The sequence below is a fragment of the Pseudochaenichthys georgianus genome, chromosome 11, assembly GCF_902827115.2.
Source record: "Pseudochaenichthys georgianus chromosome 11, fPseGeo1.2, whole genome shotgun sequence".
In the NCBI taxonomy this organism is placed as follows: Eukaryota; Metazoa; Chordata; class Actinopteri; order Perciformes; family Channichthyidae; genus Pseudochaenichthys; species Pseudochaenichthys georgianus.
Window position 1 is genome coordinate 26694870 of NC_047513.1, and position 19602 is coordinate 26714471.

Genomic DNA, 19602 nt, shown 5'->3' on the forward strand with positions numbered 1-19602 from the left:
CTGATAGGTGACAGGCTACAAATGATCAGTCCTTCAGATCCGCACACATGAAGCTTCATGAGCATGAATTGAACAGACCTGCTGCTGTGTTAATTCTTTAGCTGCCACTTTAAGCTTTATGATGTGTACAAAATGGATGTAATTTGATTTAATCTTGCCATTTTAAATGATGTATTCAATAAATAAGGTTAAACCAAATCATTACATTACAATAGATTTTATTTGAGTGATTTGGTTTAACTTAAAGAGAAACTTTATTGTTATTGCACATATTACAGGTACTGAGACAACGAAATGCAGTTTAGCTTCTAACCAGGTGCAACAAGCAGTGAAGTGGAAAGTAATGTACACAATCTACAGAATAACATATAGAATGAATTGAATGATGAATAAACAGTGGGGTATGAATACACTAGATATCAGCCTGTGAGCAGTATGAACAGTGGGGTATGAATACACTAGATATCAGCCTGTGAGCAGTATGAACAGTGTGTGTGAATACACTAGATATCAGCCTGTGAGCAGTATGAACAGTGTGTGTGAATACACTAGATATCAGCCTGTGAGCAGTATGAACAGTGTGTGTGAATACACTAGATATCAGCCTGTGAGCAGTATGAACAGTGTGTATGAATACACTAGATATCAGCCTGTGAGCAGTATGAACAGTGTGTATGAATATGCTAAGATATATAAAGTATGAAAACGGTAAGCAGTATAGTATAAAATATATAGATATTAATTTCATGATGATAAACATTGTGGAACAATGATGAAAAATGGGAATGGATGTGGCGACGTAAAACTGACACAAAACAACAACAAACTTTTGCCAGCCAATTGGAGAGTTTCATCAGCAGCACGTGGTAAAAACCACCAATGAGCGCTCAGCTCGAGATACCAGCGAGCCGTTTCCCATCAAGCATTTCGCTTCCGCAGCTTGTGGAGAGCAACTGCGCCAACTCGCCTCGCCTCGCTCTCAAGGCTGCGGGCGTCTTTGTCCCGCGAGATTTCAAAGTCTCATGTGGGCGAGCCTCCAGAGCAAGTCGGACAAAATGACTAACCATCATGCAACGCACTAGCAAGACGTTGATCGCAACTGCGCAGGTCTGCGCAGGTCTTGCTTGTCTCAAACAAACCTAAGTTGTGAAAGGTGCTGCAGCCTTTACGTATCGAGGAGAAACACGGAAGAGGAAGACAGCTGACGATCTTCAGTCATAATTCAATCAGTTAACTATTTTTAGGGTGCAGCTATGTTTTATTTATTTCAAAGTGGGCTCATTTTAATTATATTAATGTTCTTCAAATGTGCAGAGGACTCCCCAAGTGCTGTGTTTCATTTATTTTAAAGTAGGCCTGTGTATTTTTTTCAATTCTCCTTATAAGAGTTCTTTGTTTATTATTAGAGGTAAACAGTTTTCTATAATGTAATAAATAATAAATGCAAAAAAACTGTAGTTTTTGTCTATGATATAACAATATATACAACTTTATAAGCTATCAAGCTATCAAATATGTTTTGCGGCTCCAGACAAAATAAATTGGTGGAGAAGGGGGCAAAATTACGGTGGCCCTGAAGTGCAAGACACCACACCATTTCAGAAAACACCACAGCATTTCACAAAACACTACAGCATTTCAGAAAACTCCGCAGCATTTCAGAAAACACTACAGCATTTCAGAAAACTCCGCAGCATTTCACAAAACACTACAGCATTTCACAAAACACTACAGCATTTCAGAAAACTCCGCAGCATTTCACAAAACACTACAGCATTTCACAAAACACCACAGCATTTCATAAAACACTACAGCATTTCACAAAACACCACAGCATTTCATAAAACACTACAGCATTTCACAAAACACTACAGCATTTCACAAAACTCCGCAGCATTTCACATTGGACGGAAAGGGTATTCCTTTAGGGATAACACTTCTTGTTTGTGATTGGACAGAGCCAGCCAGAGAAGCACTGCTGTGATTGGTTGTTTTTGCTGCCAGTCAAGAAATGACGCTTCGTGATTAGCCCAACACATCAGCTGTTAGCTGTTAGCACACACTCAGATCTCACAGCTCCTCATATCTGTTCAGAAACTGGACAAAAGTTAAACATGTACAAACCACAGACTGTCTATGTCATGGTGAATACAGTCGCTGCTTTATTTAAGTCTGTATGACGTTGTTGTGAGAGTGGACGGAGCAGCTACAGGTTAGCTCAGCCTGATGGATCCGATTCCGATAGGATTTACATGGAGATACGGCCCGCCCCCTCTCCAGCGTCTTGTTTGAATGACAGGAGTAAATACAGAATTAATGCTTTATTAACTCATGGTTTTTAAGGGGCTTATCTCCATGTAAATACTATGGTAGACCACCCAATATTCGCATCGCTCTAATCGCTCGAGTTTCACCGCGGCTGTCAGCTGTGTTTGCTCCTGTCAATGCTGTCATTCAAACAAGAGGCGCTGGAGAGGGGACGGGGCGTATCTCCATGTAAATCCTACAACAAAATGAACATATTTGACCGTGATTTAATTGTAATACACGTTTCAAAGTGGTGCCGAAGTAACTACATACTGATAGCAGTTAGTAAAAACCATGAATTAACGCTTTGACAAGTCTGCAGACAAGACGGCAGGCGAAAAGCTTTTAAAATGCGTGTTTTCTGAATCTGATTCATCAGGCTAAACTAACCTGTTGCTGCTCCGTCCACACTCACAACAACATCATACAGACATAAATAAAGCAGCAACTGTATTCGCCATGACATAGACAGTCTGTGGTTTGTACATGTTTAACTTTTGTCCAGTTTCTGAACAGATATGAGGAGCTGTGAGATCTGAGTGTGTGCTAACGGCTGATGTGTTGGGACCATACGTTGTGGGACCATGGTTGGGACATATTTTGCTGTCGGGTGTTGACCAATCACGAAGCGTCATTTCTTGACTGGCAGCAAAAACAACCAATCACAGCAGTGCTTCTCTGACTGGCTCTGTCCAATGACAAACAAGAAGTGTTCTCCCTAAAGGAATACCCTTTCCGTCCAATGTGAAATGCTGTGGTGTTTTCTGAAATGCTGTGGTGTTTTCTGAAATGCTGTGGTGTTTTCTGAAATGCTGTGGTGTTTTGTGAAATGCTGTGGTGTTTTCTGAAATGCTGTGGTGTTTTCTGAAATGCTGTGGTGTTTTCTGAAATGCTGTAGTGTTTTGTGAAATGCTGTGGTGTTTTGTGAAATGCTGTGGTGTTTTCTGAAATGCTGTGGTGTCTTGCACTTCAGGGCCACCGTACACAATGGCTCTTTTGGTCAAAAAGGTTGCAGACCCCTGTGTTAAGCCAATAAACACATTTTGTCACAGTGAGTATAACAGAAGAGAATGATACATATATGCATGGTGTTCTAGCAAATAACAATGATCAGAATCGCTATGACTGAATAACAGCCAAGTGTGTGTTACCTTCAAAATGGTAACTTGATTACTGTGTCAGTGCTTAAACACGAGTGAACCAACTCTTCACCAGGGATAGATGCATTCTGGGCCTTAAGAGTCACCAAAATGATATAGAAATATATTGTGTCGTTTACTTCTCCTGGTTTATAACTATGTAGAGTTTTGCAAGGCAAGGCAAGGCAAGTTTATTTATATAGCACTTTTCAACACAAGGCAATTCAAAGTGCTTTACAAAAAATGAAAGACATTAAGCATTGAAAAAGAAAAGCTAATAAAATAAACATTAAAAGGAAAAATACATGGATAAAAGTTACAGTGCAGTTTAAGATGTGAATAGTTCAATTAAAAGCAGCGACAAAAAGAAAAGTCTTCAGCCTGGATTTAAAACTATTAAGAGTTGCAGCAGACCTGCAGGTTTCTGGGAGTTTGTTCCAGATGTTTGGAGCATACTAACTGAACGCTGCTTTACCATGTTTAGTTCTGACTCTGGGGACAGAAAGCTGACCAGTCCCTGAAGACCTGAGAGATCTGGATGGTTCATAATTTAGCCGGAGGTCAGAAATATATTTTGGGCCTAAACCATTCAGTGCTTTATAAACCAGCAGCAGTATTTTGAAATCTATTCTTTGACACACAGGAAGCCAGTGTAAAGACTTCAGAACAGGAGTGATGTGATCCACTTTCTTAGTGTTAGTGAGGACTCGAGCAGCGGCATTCTGAATTAGCTGCAGCTTCCTAATAGATGTTTTAGTAAGACCCGTGAAGACACCATTGCAGTAGTCGAGTCTACTGAAGATAAAAGCATGGACAAGTTTTTCCAAATCCTGCTGTGACATTAGTCTTTTAATCCTAGATATGTTCTTTAGGTGATAGTAGGCTGATTTAGTAACTGTTTTAATGTGACTGTTGAAACTCAGGTCAGAGTTCATGACTACACCTATATTTCTGGCTTTATCTGTTGGTTTGAACATTGCACACTGAAGCTCAGCGCTAACTTTTATACATTCTGACTTGGCTCTAAAAACCATTACCTCAGTTTTATCTTTGTTTAATTGGAGAAAGTGCAAGGAAAGTATTGCATTTTGTGCAGACATTCATTATCCTCACATGAATCCTAGTGGCTTTTCCCTGACTGTTTATCTCGTGCCACCAGCAGGTCCAAGTTTAATATCTCAAGAGCTACAGCACTGTACTTTGTACAGATATTCATGGCTTCTAGTAAATGCCTTTACATTTGATAATGCTATCATGGTCAGATTGGAAATTAAGATGGTTAGCATGATAAAGGTTATGCCTATTAAGCATCAGCATTTTAGAATCTGGACTTTAAAGTTTAGCTCAAAGCACTGTATAGAATTACAGAACCATTAGCATAGCGGTAGACTCATTTTTCAATTGTAGCGCTGCAAATAAATTCCATTCCCCCTGCTGTCATTCGATCCAGATACCGGAAAACTTTGGCCATACAACAAAACTCTCTCATGCCAAGATACCACTAGAGATAATAAAGACATGTTTTTTTATAATTTAGATGAACTGTGTGCAACTCGATTTTGACAGGATAACAACTGGTGACTTCTAGAATTGTGTGAGTAACATTCTGTTTTTAGACTTCTCTGTTTCAGTGTGTGTACTCTGTATAAATGCTCTGTAGTTGATCTGACTGAAATTGTGATTTTAAATCTCAAAACCGCTACAGTATCTGTTAGGCAGACACTTGGGACAAGTAATTTGACTGAAACATTAAAACTGAACTAACTGACTGCTAGGGTTAACTTTGATTTAAACATTTGTAGAATACTAAGAGCTTTATTGAGTAGCTGTAACTGTATTAAGGGTTACACTCATAACTTTATAACTTAGGGTTTAATGTAATTGTAAAACCATTGGGCCACTGAAGAGATACTATAGCAACTCAAGAGGGAGCCAGTCTAGATTTCCTTTTGAGGGCCACTAGCTGCAGAGAGTGAACTAATTAAAGGGACGTGGCCCCACAGCTGTGAGAACTCAGCGATCAGGTGTCCATTTAGGTAGCACTTTCCTGGAGCGTCAGCTTCAGCGTCAGACAGGCTAAGACTGATAAAGACAAAGGAGTCCTGCGGGAGTAAGACTGACAAAGACAAAGGAGTCCTGCGGGAGGCAAAGAGGAGGCAAATCCTACTTTGATTGAGCTAAGTATCGCTGGTGTTGTGATTTATTTAATTGTTTAGCCTCTCATGCTATAATCATGTGTATTTTCTCCATTCCTGTTTATGCGTCTTCTCGCAATTATCACTGGCCCCGTGTATCTCGTAATCGATATAACCGGCCTGCTCTCGTCTATCCCACATGCTCCACTGAGATCCAACATCTAGTTTCAGGGGGCCTGTGGAACTGCCAGTCAGCTGTTCCTAAGGCTGACTTCATCTCTGGCTACGCCTCCCTGCAGTCCCTGGATTTCCTTGCTCTCACTGAGACCTGGAATACTCCATCCAACACATCCACCCCAGCAGCTCTCTCCACAGCATATTCCTTCTCCCATACACCCAGACCCACTGGCAGAGGAGGTGGCACTGGTCTCCTGCTCTCTCCCAAATGGAGCTTTTCCCTCTTCAAGCTACCTAACTTCACTCCTTCCACCTTTGAATTCCATGCCGTCACAGTAACCCATCCTATACAATTAACCATTGTTGTTCTCTACCGTCCACCAGGAGCCTTGGGGGACTTCTTGGAGGAATTAGATAATCTCCTCTCACACATCCCTGAAACTGGCCCTCCCGCTGTACTTCTCGGAGACTTCAACCTCCAGACAGGGAAGATAGACGAACTAACATCTCTGTTAACCGCCTTTGCTTTCTCACTGTCTCAATTCCCCACCAACTCATAAAGCTGGCAATGTCCTTGATCTCATATTCTCAAGGAACTGCACTACTTCTAACCTCTCTGTAAACCCGCTCCACACATCCGATCACTTCATTCTCTCTACATAACAAACTAATCTCTTCTCATCCTGCACCTGTCCGCCGTAACCTCCATTCCCTCTCCCCCTCTACCTTTGCCTCATCGGTGCTCTCAGCCCTCCCTTCCTCTGACTCGTTCCAACTCCTACCTCCAAACTCTGCTGCAGAAACTCTCCTCTCTACTCTCTCATCCTCTCTGGACTCTCTCTGTCCTCTCACATCTCGGCAGGCTTGTCAGTCCCCTCCTGCTCCCTGGCTAAATGACGCACTGCGTGCTAATAGAACCGTCCTTCGGGCAGCAGAGCGGAAACGGTGGAAATCCAAACACCATGATGACCTCCTAACCTATCAGGCTCTCCTCTCCTCTTTCTCGGCTTCGATCTCTCAGGCAAAAAGCACTTTCTTTCAAGATAAGATACAATCTTCCTATTCTAATCCCAAAAAACAATTTTCCATCTTCTCCTCCCTCCTGGACCCCCCCCCCAAAGCCCCTTCCCCCTCCTCCCTTCTGTCAAGCGACTTTGTTAACCACTTTGAAAAAAAGGTTGATGATATTCGCTCTTCTTTTTCTGACTCACCTCTACTCACCACTGGGTCACCAGACCCTCCTTTCACCCACACACTGACCTCCTTTTACCCTCTCTCTCCAAGTGAGGTTCTTACCCTCATTACCTCTGCCCGCCCTATCACCTGTCCTCTGGACCCTATCCCCTCAAACCTCCTTCAGACTATCGCTCCTGATATTCTACCGTTTCTCACCCATTTCATCAACACTTCTCTAACTTCTGGTCACTTTCCAAACAGTCTCAAGGAGGCAAGAGTAAACCCTCTCCTAAAGAAACCCACTCTCAACCCGTCAGATGTTATAAACTACAGGCCTGTCTCTCTCCTCCCGTTCCTGTCTAAAACACTTTAAACAACTCTCCTGTTATCTCAATCAGAACAACCTTCTTGATCTGTACCAGTCTGGTTTCAAGGCAGGTCACTCCACAGAAACTGCCCTCCTTGCTGTCACTGAGGAACTGCACACTGCTAAAGCAGCCTCCCTCTCCTCTGTCATCATCCTTTTGGACCTGTCTGCTGCATTCAAAACGGTGAACCATCAGATCCTCCTTCGCACTCTCCAAGAACTTGGAGTTTCAGGCTCTGCACTTTCCCTCCTCACCTCATATCTCAAAGACCGCACCTACAGGGTTACTTGGAGAGGGTCGGAGTCCGACCCTTGTCAATTAACTACAGGGGTCCCTCAGGGCTCTGTTCTCAGTCCCCTCCTCTTCTCCTTGTACACAAACTCGCTCTGATCTGTCATTAGCCCGAATGGTTTTTCATACCACTGCTATGCTGACGACACCCAATTAATTCTGTCCTTTCCCCGCTCAGAGACCCAGGTCGTCGCACGCATCTCTGCTTGTCTAGCTGACATCTCTCAGTGGATGTCTGCTCATCACCTCAAGCTCAACCTTGACAAGACTGAACTGTTTTTCCTTCCGGGAAAAGATTGTCCCACTCTTAACCTAACAATCAACATCGGCACCTCTGTTGTTTCCCCGACTCAGACGGCAAGGAATCTGGATGTGATCCTAGATAACAACCTGTCCTTCACTGCAAACATCGCTGCTACAACCCGCTGCTGCAGATACACGCTTTACAACATCAGGAGGATACGTCCCCAGCTGACCCAGAAAGCCACGCAGGTTCTGGTCCAGGCTCTCGTCAGCTCACGCCTAGACCAGTGGTTCCCAAACTTTTTGTGCCCAAGGCACACCAAAGGACAAGTAAAAATCTCAAGGCACACCTATTGTGCAAAATAGCCCTTATAACACGTGTTATCACTCATATCATGTAAAATATCTGTAAATGTGCATAATTATTTACCAAATAAAAAAATAAAAACTATATTACTCATGAAATATTTATTAACAAAATATTTCAGAAATTAATTTGAAACTTTATCAAATTAGGCTTCATCAAAGCAGCAACACACTCATTTAAACCAGACAGAGAACGCCAACTCCAGAGATGGGGTCGTTACTACAAAAATGTAATATATTATATATTACTTTTTAAAAAAAAGTAATATATTACACTACATCGTTACGATCTACATAAAGTAACTCACCGAGCACGTGCGAACTGCGCATGCGTGAGTGGCAATAACTTTCCTTACCAGCAGGCGGCGGTAGTGTGTATTTGTCATTCAAACCAGGCAATAACCGGAAGACAGAGAAGAAGAACAGACTCCGTGATATAAACAAAAAAACATGTGTTCTTTGCAGGTGTTTGTTGAGGTTTGACGTTGTGTTTACAGCAGTGGATAACAGCTTCTGGCCCGGACACAGTTTGCATCTCACCGTCCCATTCCTGTCTATTCTTCGGACGAACTCAAAAATAATGGGCATACCCCCACCCCTCGAAAGTTATCGCTGACTCAGCCATGTTTATGCAGCACTGCATGTGGAGATGTGGACGCACAAGTCGCGCAGATTACGTACATATAAACCTACAAAGTACTGATACCCTATAGTAAATTAAAAAATAATTATTTTTGTGTAGTTGTATATCGCAATAATAACGTATGGTTGTCACAAAATCCCACGGCACACCCGGACTTGACTCACGGCACACCAGTGTGCCGCGGCACACCGTTTGGGAACCACTGGCCTAGACTACTGCAACTCCCTCCTGGCTGGTCTACCTGCATGTGCCATCCAACCTCTGCAGCTCATCCAGAATGCAGCGGCTCGTCTGGTCTTCAACCTTCCTAAATTCTCCCACACCACGCCGCTCCTCCGCTCCCACCATTGGCTTCCGGTAACTGCTAGAATCCACTTCAAGACAATGGTACTTGCGTACCATGCTGCGAATGGATCTAGCCCTTCCTACATCCAGGACATGGTTAAACCGTACACCCAGTGGCGAGCCGTCAGGGCCCTCTAGGCCCTCTGTGAGGGCCTAAGATATTCTAAGAAATAATATTTGAAAACATTAAAAAAACCACATTTTTTTTAAAATATTTTTTTTTTAATATGTTTTTGTAGTTATATTTTTCATTAGTTTTACCAAAATAACTTGATTTAATTGTATGTAAAATAATATTTCCAAAGAAATAAATCCTTCGAATCTGCCCAGGGTTAAATGCCGTCTCTGCGAGTTATGTGAAGACGGGAGAGCTTGTTGGTCCCTCTCTACATTCACAGAGGGCCCGTTATAGTAACTCAACGAGAGATCATATCTTCCCTCTAAATGGGCGGGCTTTCTTTTCACGGACTTTATGACAAGTTCCGCCCGCTGTGAGGTCTATGCAAGTGGTGCAGTGACGCGTCCTAAAACCCGGAAGTAAGCTTCGCTCGGATTCCCTCGACAGAAAGCAGTGGTATTTCTCTATAGGATTTTGGAAAATAGCTGGAAATAAGGTCTGTGGAAAACGAACCTGTTAGATAAATGTACGTTGTGTTCAGCCGGATAATATCCACATGTCTACCCTACTTTTATTATTTTCGATTCATAAATCTAATCGATAGATTTATGATGGATAGATTCATAATTAGCATAAGTTCGTTCATGATGGCTCACTTCAGGGATAGTGATGACATCGTTGCGAAATTATTTTCAAGATTGAGTTACAATGATAAACTGGAGTGGCAAAGGATCAGCTGAATGACCCGCAAGTGCTTCATCCAAAAGGACAGGAGGATGGACTTTGTGTTTCAGTGATTTATCATCAAAGGTAGGCCTAAGTCATTTTCAATGTGGGCCGCCGTGCCGACTTAATTCATTTGTAATTGTTACTTGGCTGTGGGTGCCCTGTCATGATAGGTGTTTATATAAATGGTGTTCTTCTGTGTGGTAGAGGGTCGCTGTCATTGATGCGTTTTGCACCCCGGGTCGCTGTTTTGATATTCCGCTGTGACGTAATATCTCTTCTTTTTTTTCGAGGGAAGGGGGGTCAGAGGGCCTAGGTATAAAAGTCACGGCTCGCCACTGCGTACACCCCAGCACGTGCACTCCGCTCTGCATCAGCCAAACGGCTCGCTGCCCCCTCGCTGCGAAGGGGACCCAAGTTCCCATCAGCAAAAACACGTGGGTTTGCTATCCTGGCTCCAAGATGGTGGAATGAGCTCCCCATTGACATCAGGACGGCAGATAGCTTACACACCTTCCGGCGCAGACTGAAAACTCATCTCTTTCGACTCCACTTCGAGCGATAGAACTATTAACAAAGCACTTATAAAGGACTGGCTTATCTAAAGCCAGTTGAGTAGCACTTGAAATGTTTTTGCTCTATGAAACCTGATGTACTTATATGATTCTGTTTTCTTCAAGTTTGTATTTTGTTGGTCGAACGCACTTATTGTACGTCGCTTTGGATAAAAGCGTCAGCTAAATGCAATGTAATGTAATGTAACTGACCTTTAAAGATAAGTCAGCTGTTCAAGATGGAGAACAATTGTTTATGTTTAAAGAAATGTAAATTAATGAGACCAATTGATAATGTGAGTAATGTGGGTGACATACTTACTTAATGAAATATTACTGTGCTAGGAAATGGGGTCACCTGAGGGTAGCCTAGCCACCTTGATCCCTATGCAATAATTCAGCATTAGCATAATCCAGCAGGCTCTTAAAAGCACTGTTTTGCCAATTCCTCAGGGCAGCAGAAAGCCAATGGGACTAGATGTGGGGCTGCATTGGGGGTTAGAACAAAAAGAAAAACAAACAATAGCTTCATCTTGAAAACACAAAAGAAGGAATCTGGAACATCAATACCGTCCTGTTGCACTCAGCGGCTTGAAGATTCCTCTGTGGAACATGCTGCATTGGTTTGTGTGTGCTGCTGCCGTTTGTGTGTGTGGCTGTGTTTTCTTTCAAGGGGTTTGAAGGCTCACAGAAAGGGTCATATCATCCCAGGGGAGTGTTGAGTGAGAGCTTACAAAGTTTCAGAGAAACACCGACACACAGTTGCATGGAGCTCTTCCCCATGCGTTTCGCTAATTTCACCTCAAATGTATGCAGATAGGCTTAATGAGCTCCACAAGGTGCTGAAAGCGCTGTCCCACCTGGGGGTCAAGAGTCAGTTAAAACCCTCGTGCAAGTCTAAAAGAGGCTCTCTAGGGTCGTGCTGTGTTTATGAGGAAATCCCACCGACAGTGCGATCGTTTATGCATCTCTTCGGCCTGGTGGGGGTTACTTGTTGAAAGGTTGGATCTTTGTGTTCATTCTAGACCAAGTTGAGGAAGTTTGGCCACAGAGCAAGGTATGTGTCAGCAGAGCTTCGACTAAAGAGTGGGGGCTGGGGATTCAAACTTTATGTCCTTCATGGCCACTTAAACCACTGCTCTGGTGGGAAGGGATTGAACATGCTGCGCAGAATATGCCCAAGATGAGTACAAAATGTGATGCTTTGCAGACTGTACGCATTAATAATATAGTGTGTGCACTCTTTCACTAGTTCTTCCTCACTCATAGTGTGGCCCCATGCGGTGAATACTCCTGGGGAATGGAGTGTGTGTGTGTGTGTGTGTGTGTGTGTGTGTGTGTGTGTGTGTGTGTGTGTGTGTGTGTGTGTGTGTGTGTGTGTGTGTGTGTGTGTGTGTGTGTGTGTGTGTGTGTGTGTGTGTGTGTGTGTGTGTGTGTGTGTGTGTGTGTGTGTGTGTGTGTGTGTGTGTGTGTGTGTGTGTGTGTGTTTCTGAGTGTCCATGAGAGAGCTACGAGCGAGATGGAGTTTAAGATCTTGTGGTTGCCAATTCAATGTGTGAGATGGGACACAGTTGTCATCCCAGAGGAGAAAAAGAGTCCAGATAGAAGTAAAGGAGATGGCTAGGATGGATGCATAGAGAGGTTGAAATGTTGACTTTGGAAAGGAAAGCTGGAGACAATCCTATGGTGAGTGAACGTTGGGAGTGACAGAAGCACAGGAAGAGCTCTGGCAGTCATAACACCCCATTTATAAATCCTGAAATATAATCAACATGTTTACTTTCAGCCAGCCAATCTAAACACTCCACACAAACCCATATAATTGGCCTCAGGATTAATGTATACCATAAAGTGTGGGTGAAGCAGACAAGAATAGAGAAACGGGTGGAGAGTAGTGGCGTGTCAGTCAGTCTGCCCGAGACAATGGCCCAACACTGATTCTATGCCCCGATGACCTTAGCAATGAAAACACTATTGTGAAGCCACTTTTAATCGCATCACTTCATTTTAGTCGGTCGTAATCCCAGCTAAATGTAACTGAAAAGCCCGACGGCAGTTCTGAAATGTGTCTCCAGCAGATAAACACTGAGGAACTTATTTTTATGAGTTTGGTACACAGTTTCCAGCCAACTTTAGCTTACAATCGGGATACAACAATGTGTCAGAAGTGGAAGTGACTGAGTGCTTGTTCCCTGTGGGGGGTTGATACTCATTTAGAAGCTCGGACTGTGTGATACATATTTGGCACTGCCTGATATTAGCAAACTTATTTCATCTTGTCTTTCTCCTCATGCACCAGGGAGTTCTGGCATCCCAGTGGTCTTAAATACACACTTGTCCAGTACACCAGGCATAGACATTGAGCCAGACATGCACACGGCATCGTTCAGGAAGTCCTAGCTCAGCACTGAACTTATCAACAATGAGAGCTTGTCAACAGATGTTATGAGGTGGCTTGGACAAATGCTTTCTCCAGCATTTCCATTGACAGTTAAAACCTGACATGTGAAGAGAAGGAAATAAAAGTTTAACAGCAAAGAGTAAGTTCATGGAAGGAGAAAGTAGTTGTCTTTGTCAACCCTTACCTTCTGCAGCCACTGCGTGTTATTCTCCATGGCACTCTCTAGATGTTCCAGCTTCCTCTCCTGTAAGGAAGGCCTCTCCCTTTGGGCCTTACCTGGCCTGGATTGGCTCGCTTCAGGCTCTGCCTCGGGCGGGGAGTCCCTCTGGAGGGTGTTGGTGACCTGGAAGTCCTTTAAGGGTTGGCAGTGCTGCACCTCGGGGAGGATGAAGGTGTAGCTGCAGCGGCCGTGCTGCACGTGATGCTGTTGGCGTTCTGAGCCGATGGCGGCGGCCAGCAGGTGGGCCAGGTAGGCGAGGGTCAGGGCCAGCAGGCGGCCCATGTCAGGGGAGAGGGGAAGGGGGAAGGAGGGAGGACAGGGGAGGAAGGACGCTAGTAGAGCAGAAAGTGAGTCAGGTGAGCTGCTTGTTTTATCCTTAATATCTCCTATATCTTCTTGCCGTCATCTCTTTAAACGTCCCTCAAGACTCTGACTCTGTCTTCTCAGTCCAACTCCTGCTGTTCCTGTCTCCCACTGCTTTTCTCTCGTTTGGCTGGTCCTCCTCCTTGCTGTTGCATCCAGAAGTTCTTCTTCAGCCCACTTTCTGCTCTTGCTGTTCCTCGTCAGAGCGGACAGACAACTCACACACAGGAAAAGGAGATTGCTTCCTATTGCAACTCCAACCATCCAGTCCAGGAAACCAACGGCAGGCTTCCCTCTCACCATTTATCTCTCTTCTGAAAACTTGACTTTTCTGACTGCGTTCTTTTTCGAGCTGCATGTGTTGTTCTGCAGTGGAGAGGAGGGGTCGGAGTGGAGAGCGGCCCACTTCAGGATGTTAGCTGAAGTGGTAAAGCTCTTTAAAAGTAGAGAGAGAGAGAGAGTGCTGTACTTCTACACACACACACACACACACACACACACACACACACACACACACACACACACACACACACACACACACACACACACACACACACACACACACACACACACACACACACACACACACACACACACACACACACACACACACACACACACACACACACACACACACACACACACACACACACACACACACACACACACACACACACACCTCCACAGCACATAATCACTCAACCACCCTTCCCTTTTTCACTTTCTCCCTCCCTCTTACGGTACTCCTGTTTGCGGGGGTTAGAAGAGCAAGCTACACAAACACACGGCTCACCACAAGAAGTAGAAACCTTCTCTGCCAACTTTCTGTTCCCTCCACTCTCTTTCTTCATCTTTTTCTATATCTCTTTTCCTCTGATTGTACCCTCAGACGGTGACATGCTCTGACATCTGTTGCTTCTTTTGTTGCAATGTCCCCAAAGTTGATATTGTTTTTGTGTCAGTCTGAGAGTGGGTTGAATCGCAGCTTTACTTTGGAAGAGATCTGGGCTCTTGTGTTTTCACACAGGCTGCCGTGTTGCTCCGTCTCTTCCTCTTGTTGCTGGCTGAACTAACACGGCCTGTTGACTCTGCTTTGTCTGTGTCCACATCGCTAATGTTTTTACCTTATGTATTTTGGTTAGGTTGACATTTTAAATCACCTTGTTCATATGATCAAAGTTATACTGTAGCTATTGTATATATTTGTATGTTATTAAAGAAGAATAGGCTAACATTTGAAACTTAATGTTTCACAATGACATCGAGGTGGTGTCATCTTTCAACTGTTAAGCACTCAATTATAAAAATCAAACATTTGAAAGGGACCCTCTTGCTGTGACGTTTATTTTCTAGTCAATATGGGCTAACCAGTTTCCGTTCCTGAAATCGAGTTAGCCCAGCTGGCTAACGTTAGCATTAACCTCCTGCTGTTGCTGTTATTTCAATACTCGCTGCATCATTGTCAGGTCCTTCACACTGTGTTGCGTTTCTCCTATATTATATAAAGATTATGCATCTACACACAATACGCTGTTATTTTTTGAATGCACATCCCTTTTTTGTGACAATCCACAAAAATGAATCACCAGTACTGACATCACTTCAGAAATGCAGACCCCTTGTAGAATAAACTGACTCATGACCAAAACCACCAGGAACATAAACAACTATTTCTAAGCAATTCAACATTTCAGCTCGAGGTTAAGCAGGTTATTTACATGACATTTAAAAGGGAGACAATCATCAAGCCAGATACCCAAGTATTTGTAACAGGTAACCACTTCAAGTTGTATTCCTTGCGTAGTTACAATATCCAAAGCAGTCTCTGGTGTATTTTTAGCTTTAGCTTTAGAAAAGAGCATTGGTTTTATCCACATTTAAAAGAAGAGAGCCTGAATAATGTTAAATTCTAGATCATAGTGTGAATGGACGTACTCACAGCAGACTACTTTACATCCTGCTTCTTGTCAATACTCTCCTGTGACAGTGATCAAGTACCACAAAGCAGTGAAATAAAAACTGCAAGGATAACGAGAGAGGAAGTTGCCCTTACACACATCCAACATGAAGGCTGTTTGTTTGCTTCCTGTGATCATTACTCCCAATGAGGGCCAAAACCACTATTAGACTTTCAAATTCAAAAGGCCTTCTTAATTTTTGAATGTTCCCATGTCAGTATTGCCCTAGGAGACACGTGTACACTACGAAAGTCTTAATCCTGCATATGCTTTTCATGCACTGTGGGGTCGTAGCCTTTATCTCTGAGGAGCATTCCACACTGCCACTGTTGTGTGGATGGTAATGACCCCACAGCTCAGGAGCCCAGTGTGTGGCCCCATCGCTCAGCACAGCATACCACTAACTTTAACCTTTAGAGATATGCATCAGTTCGTATTTTGACATGCACTGTATATTCAGCAGCCACCTTGTGAATACAGCACGATTTTTTGATTTTCCCTTAGGTTATTAGATTTTGTTTCCGATGTCACTGTTGCCAGTTTTTGATGTTTTCCTGTAGAACACAAGAAAAGAAAGAATGTTTTTACCTCAGACTTGTGTGGTTTTGTTTAATTCAATGCAGTTTTTCTCCGTAGACAATGGTCAGACATTAAATTGACTTTAACTGAAATTAACTGCCTTCCAACTACTGTTAACAGCAGGAACATGTCCTGGTGGTATATTTTCCCTGCCATGGATAATAACCAGATGTCACTCTTTGTCCGGTGCAGTCCCACAGTTGCGCACATTTAGAAACCATGATATGAGCAATGCAAGATAATTGAAAAAACAACATGTTCCCAGTGTGAAGATTTATTTAAAGATCTAAGCACTGCTGTTTTTGTGAGGCTTGTCTGATGTGAAATGAAAGATGGCAAGTGTAGAATAATGATCTCGTGCAAACTCACTGACACTGTAATTCCCTTGGAGAGAAATCTGAATGTTTTCCCCCTTGTGGCGTCTTTCTGCAGAGAGCACATTTTATTGCGCTTAGTTTTTCATATCATATAAACCAAGAGGAAAGATGGGATTAGATGTTTTTGGCAGAGGTGAGAATGGAGCAGAAGCAAACAAGCAGTCTTATTCATGGAGATGGCTTGCACAATGAAACCGTATATCTGTTGTGGGTCCAGCAATTGACTATTTATTAAAGTAGAGAGTTGAATTACAACATTACAGTAAATATTTAGTATTAAACACAACCTGCGTTCAGTTACGCAACTGGATAAGAGCGGAAGTGAAGAGTAGTCGTTGCTGAGTGCAGAAGAATATTTTGACTGCTGTCCAATATTCTTTCTTTCTAAAAAAGAAAAAAGATCCGCTCATAAACCAGGCCGATGTCCCATTCTAAGCACTCAAGCTATAGTTTCTCGCATAATATATATCCATGTGTGTCTTTTTTAATACATGTAGAGCAAACACTAAAACAGGCTCTCGTCTCTTTCTCACATATTTCACATGAACAGTGCATATCTTCACGCTAAACTTTGGTCAAGACTGACACATCTCAACTTCTAACTCATGGATTGAGACCAAATGTGTAGTTTTGAGACATGTATGACTCCCCGACTTCCTCTAGTTCCTCTATGAGGTTTTGTGTGATGGATTGCCATGTCCTCCTGAGGATGGATTTAAAAAATGATATTGACCACCAAACCTTTAATCAAGTCAAAACATTGTATTGGGTTTATGAGAAAATAAGTGCAAAACAAATGTATGTAAGCATGTGGGATGCCATGACTTTAGACTCTTCATATTGTTTAACTTCATGATACATGTTGAATCTAGAACATCTACCTTTTAAGGAAAAATGTTAGAGAAGGAAATTAAAAGATTGTGAGTGTTATGTTCTTAATGATCATCACAATATAAGATATTTACTACCCAACCTACTCAAAAATCCTTCATGTGATGAGTTACATGCTACAATAAATGCCTGTTTCAATCCGTTTCCTCATCAGTCATCGCCACTATTTAAGGTCTTTTTGGAAGGAAACATCTCATATACTTGGTGAAGTGCTTTGTTTGTTGAGATGTACATTTCAAAGATAAACACCTTTGTTGCCATAAAAAACAAAGTATGATTTAAAAGAAATTTCCTGAGGCCCGTAATTCACAGCTTGCCGCAGTTTAACACTCTCTCAGGGGAACGCTTGTTGTTTACTTTAGTGTCTCCTGTCAAACCGAGGTATTTCCCGCCGCTCCCCGAAGGCCCTGAGTCAATTCGCGGACTGGATTTGAAGGTGACATTTCAGCCTCCCCTCCCCTTTGGTCTGGGTCTGTGACTGGGTTTCTTCCTCCTCTGCGCCGCTTGTCACCCAACCCTGTCCCCTGGGAAAGGAACTACAAAAAGTGAGAGCACTAAGTGGAATACAACTTCAAAGAACAAGAGAGCCATCGTTTAAAAAAAAGCTCATAAACAATATTTGGTTTTTGTTTTTAGAATCCAAACTTGCTGAAAGTTTTCCCCGTTGCTGATCCCTTCCATAGCCTCTCGCAGTGGGACCCATCACTCCGCACAGGGTGGAAACACCAGAGAGAGAACAGAACTGCCCCAGATTCCACTTAAAGGTTTCCCCTTTTAAGGCCCGTCCAAAACCACTCATCTGCTCAGAATGTCACTTACAAATGACCATCTGTTTAAGATCCTTCTTTTTTTAGATGAGAGTAATGTAACCGGCATACTTGCCTCTTACTGTCTGCAGCGGGTTAATAATATTCATGATAACAATGTTGACAATGTTAGCATAGTTTTACTGCGTCCCCGGTTTATGGGAGAACACGGAATCCGGGCAACAGAGAGCCCAGGGGAGCTGTTCTGAAAAGAAAACACCGCTTAGCTCCGCTAATTTGTACGGGAATAAGATGAACTTAAATGAACCGAATCTGACAAATCAAAGAGTGAAACAAGTCCTGCTATAGTCCATTAGAGACATGCAGTGAAGCTAAATCAAACTCCTTGTGGGTCGAATCACTCGGGCAAAGGTGCTTTAAGAGGACGTAATCCCAAACTGACAGGTCCAGAACAAACAAAGCTCCCAGTTGAGAGCTGGAGACTGAATCGTAACTCAAAAGCCATGGAGAGTGATTCAGCCGTGGACCCTTTAGATTGTGTACACAATGATACGCATTCATATCCATGGAGACTAAACAAATAGAGCGGTTGGTGTTCTTCTTTCATGATACAGGATAGTTTTAACTCTTGACCCGCCCATTGAAGCAACCAGGCTATTCCTAAGAGGACGTTTGTGCATTGGCAAGAGAAATCTAATAGTGACCATAAAGCCCAACCGTACTGCAATTAAAAAAAATGAAATATAGCTGTGTGTAATTGATTGAGGCTGATGCAGAAAGAAAAAAGATGCCGTTGACTAATGAGCACTTGGAATAAACAGTTTCTCAGTCATGCTCCAGCATTCAGTCAAATGTTAAAAGTATACAGGGAGCGATTGGGTGTACATATGGGAGAGAGAGAGAGAGAGAGAGAGAGAGAGTGAGAAACTTTACAGTCACACAACATAATGTAGGCTTAATAACCCCATCTATCCATCTATTTATTATGAATGTTGACAATGTTTTGTGATCATTTTACCCCCCTAACATATTTGGACCTCGGTATTTAGGACATCCTGGATACGGCCCTGCATATGGGCCTGCCAACCACTGTAGAGACAATTCAACAGCCCTCATAAAAGCTGAAACATTAAGCACGGCAGGTCCAGATCCACGTCTGTCTCTTTCCCATCCGCTCCCCATTTGATCCACTTCTCTTGAATGAAAAACGTCCCGACACTGCTCTCTCCTCCCTTTATACATTTCACCATTTAAATTGCTATTCCTATCCGTCTGTGACACATACCGTCAGCTATGTGAGATCTGCCCGCTAAGCTGCCCAGAGACCATTATTCATCGGAAGCTGTCTCTTGTAAAACACCACAAGAAGCCTGGGTGTAATTAATTAGAGAAATAGGCAGATGAACACCGTAATGTGTCGTATTTTTACCGCTGTTGCTTCCTGCCCAACGTTTAACA

The 19602-nt window shown here is 43.0% G+C and overlaps 1 protein-coding gene across 1 annotated transcript in view; it reads right to left on the reverse strand.

Moving 5' to 3' along the window:
- The window catches only part of angpt2b (angiopoietin 2b), a 32917-nt gene extending 18969 nt beyond the window's left edge, over positions 1–13948 (reverse strand). The window contains exon 1 of the mRNA XM_034093993.1: positions 13174–13948. Within this exon, the coding sequence (XP_033949884.1) occupies positions 13174–13491 (318 nt within the window). The 5' untranslated portion in view covers positions 13492–13948. The remainder of the gene's footprint in view (positions 1–13173) is intronic.
- Between the last annotated feature and the right edge of the window lie 5654 nt (positions 13949–19602).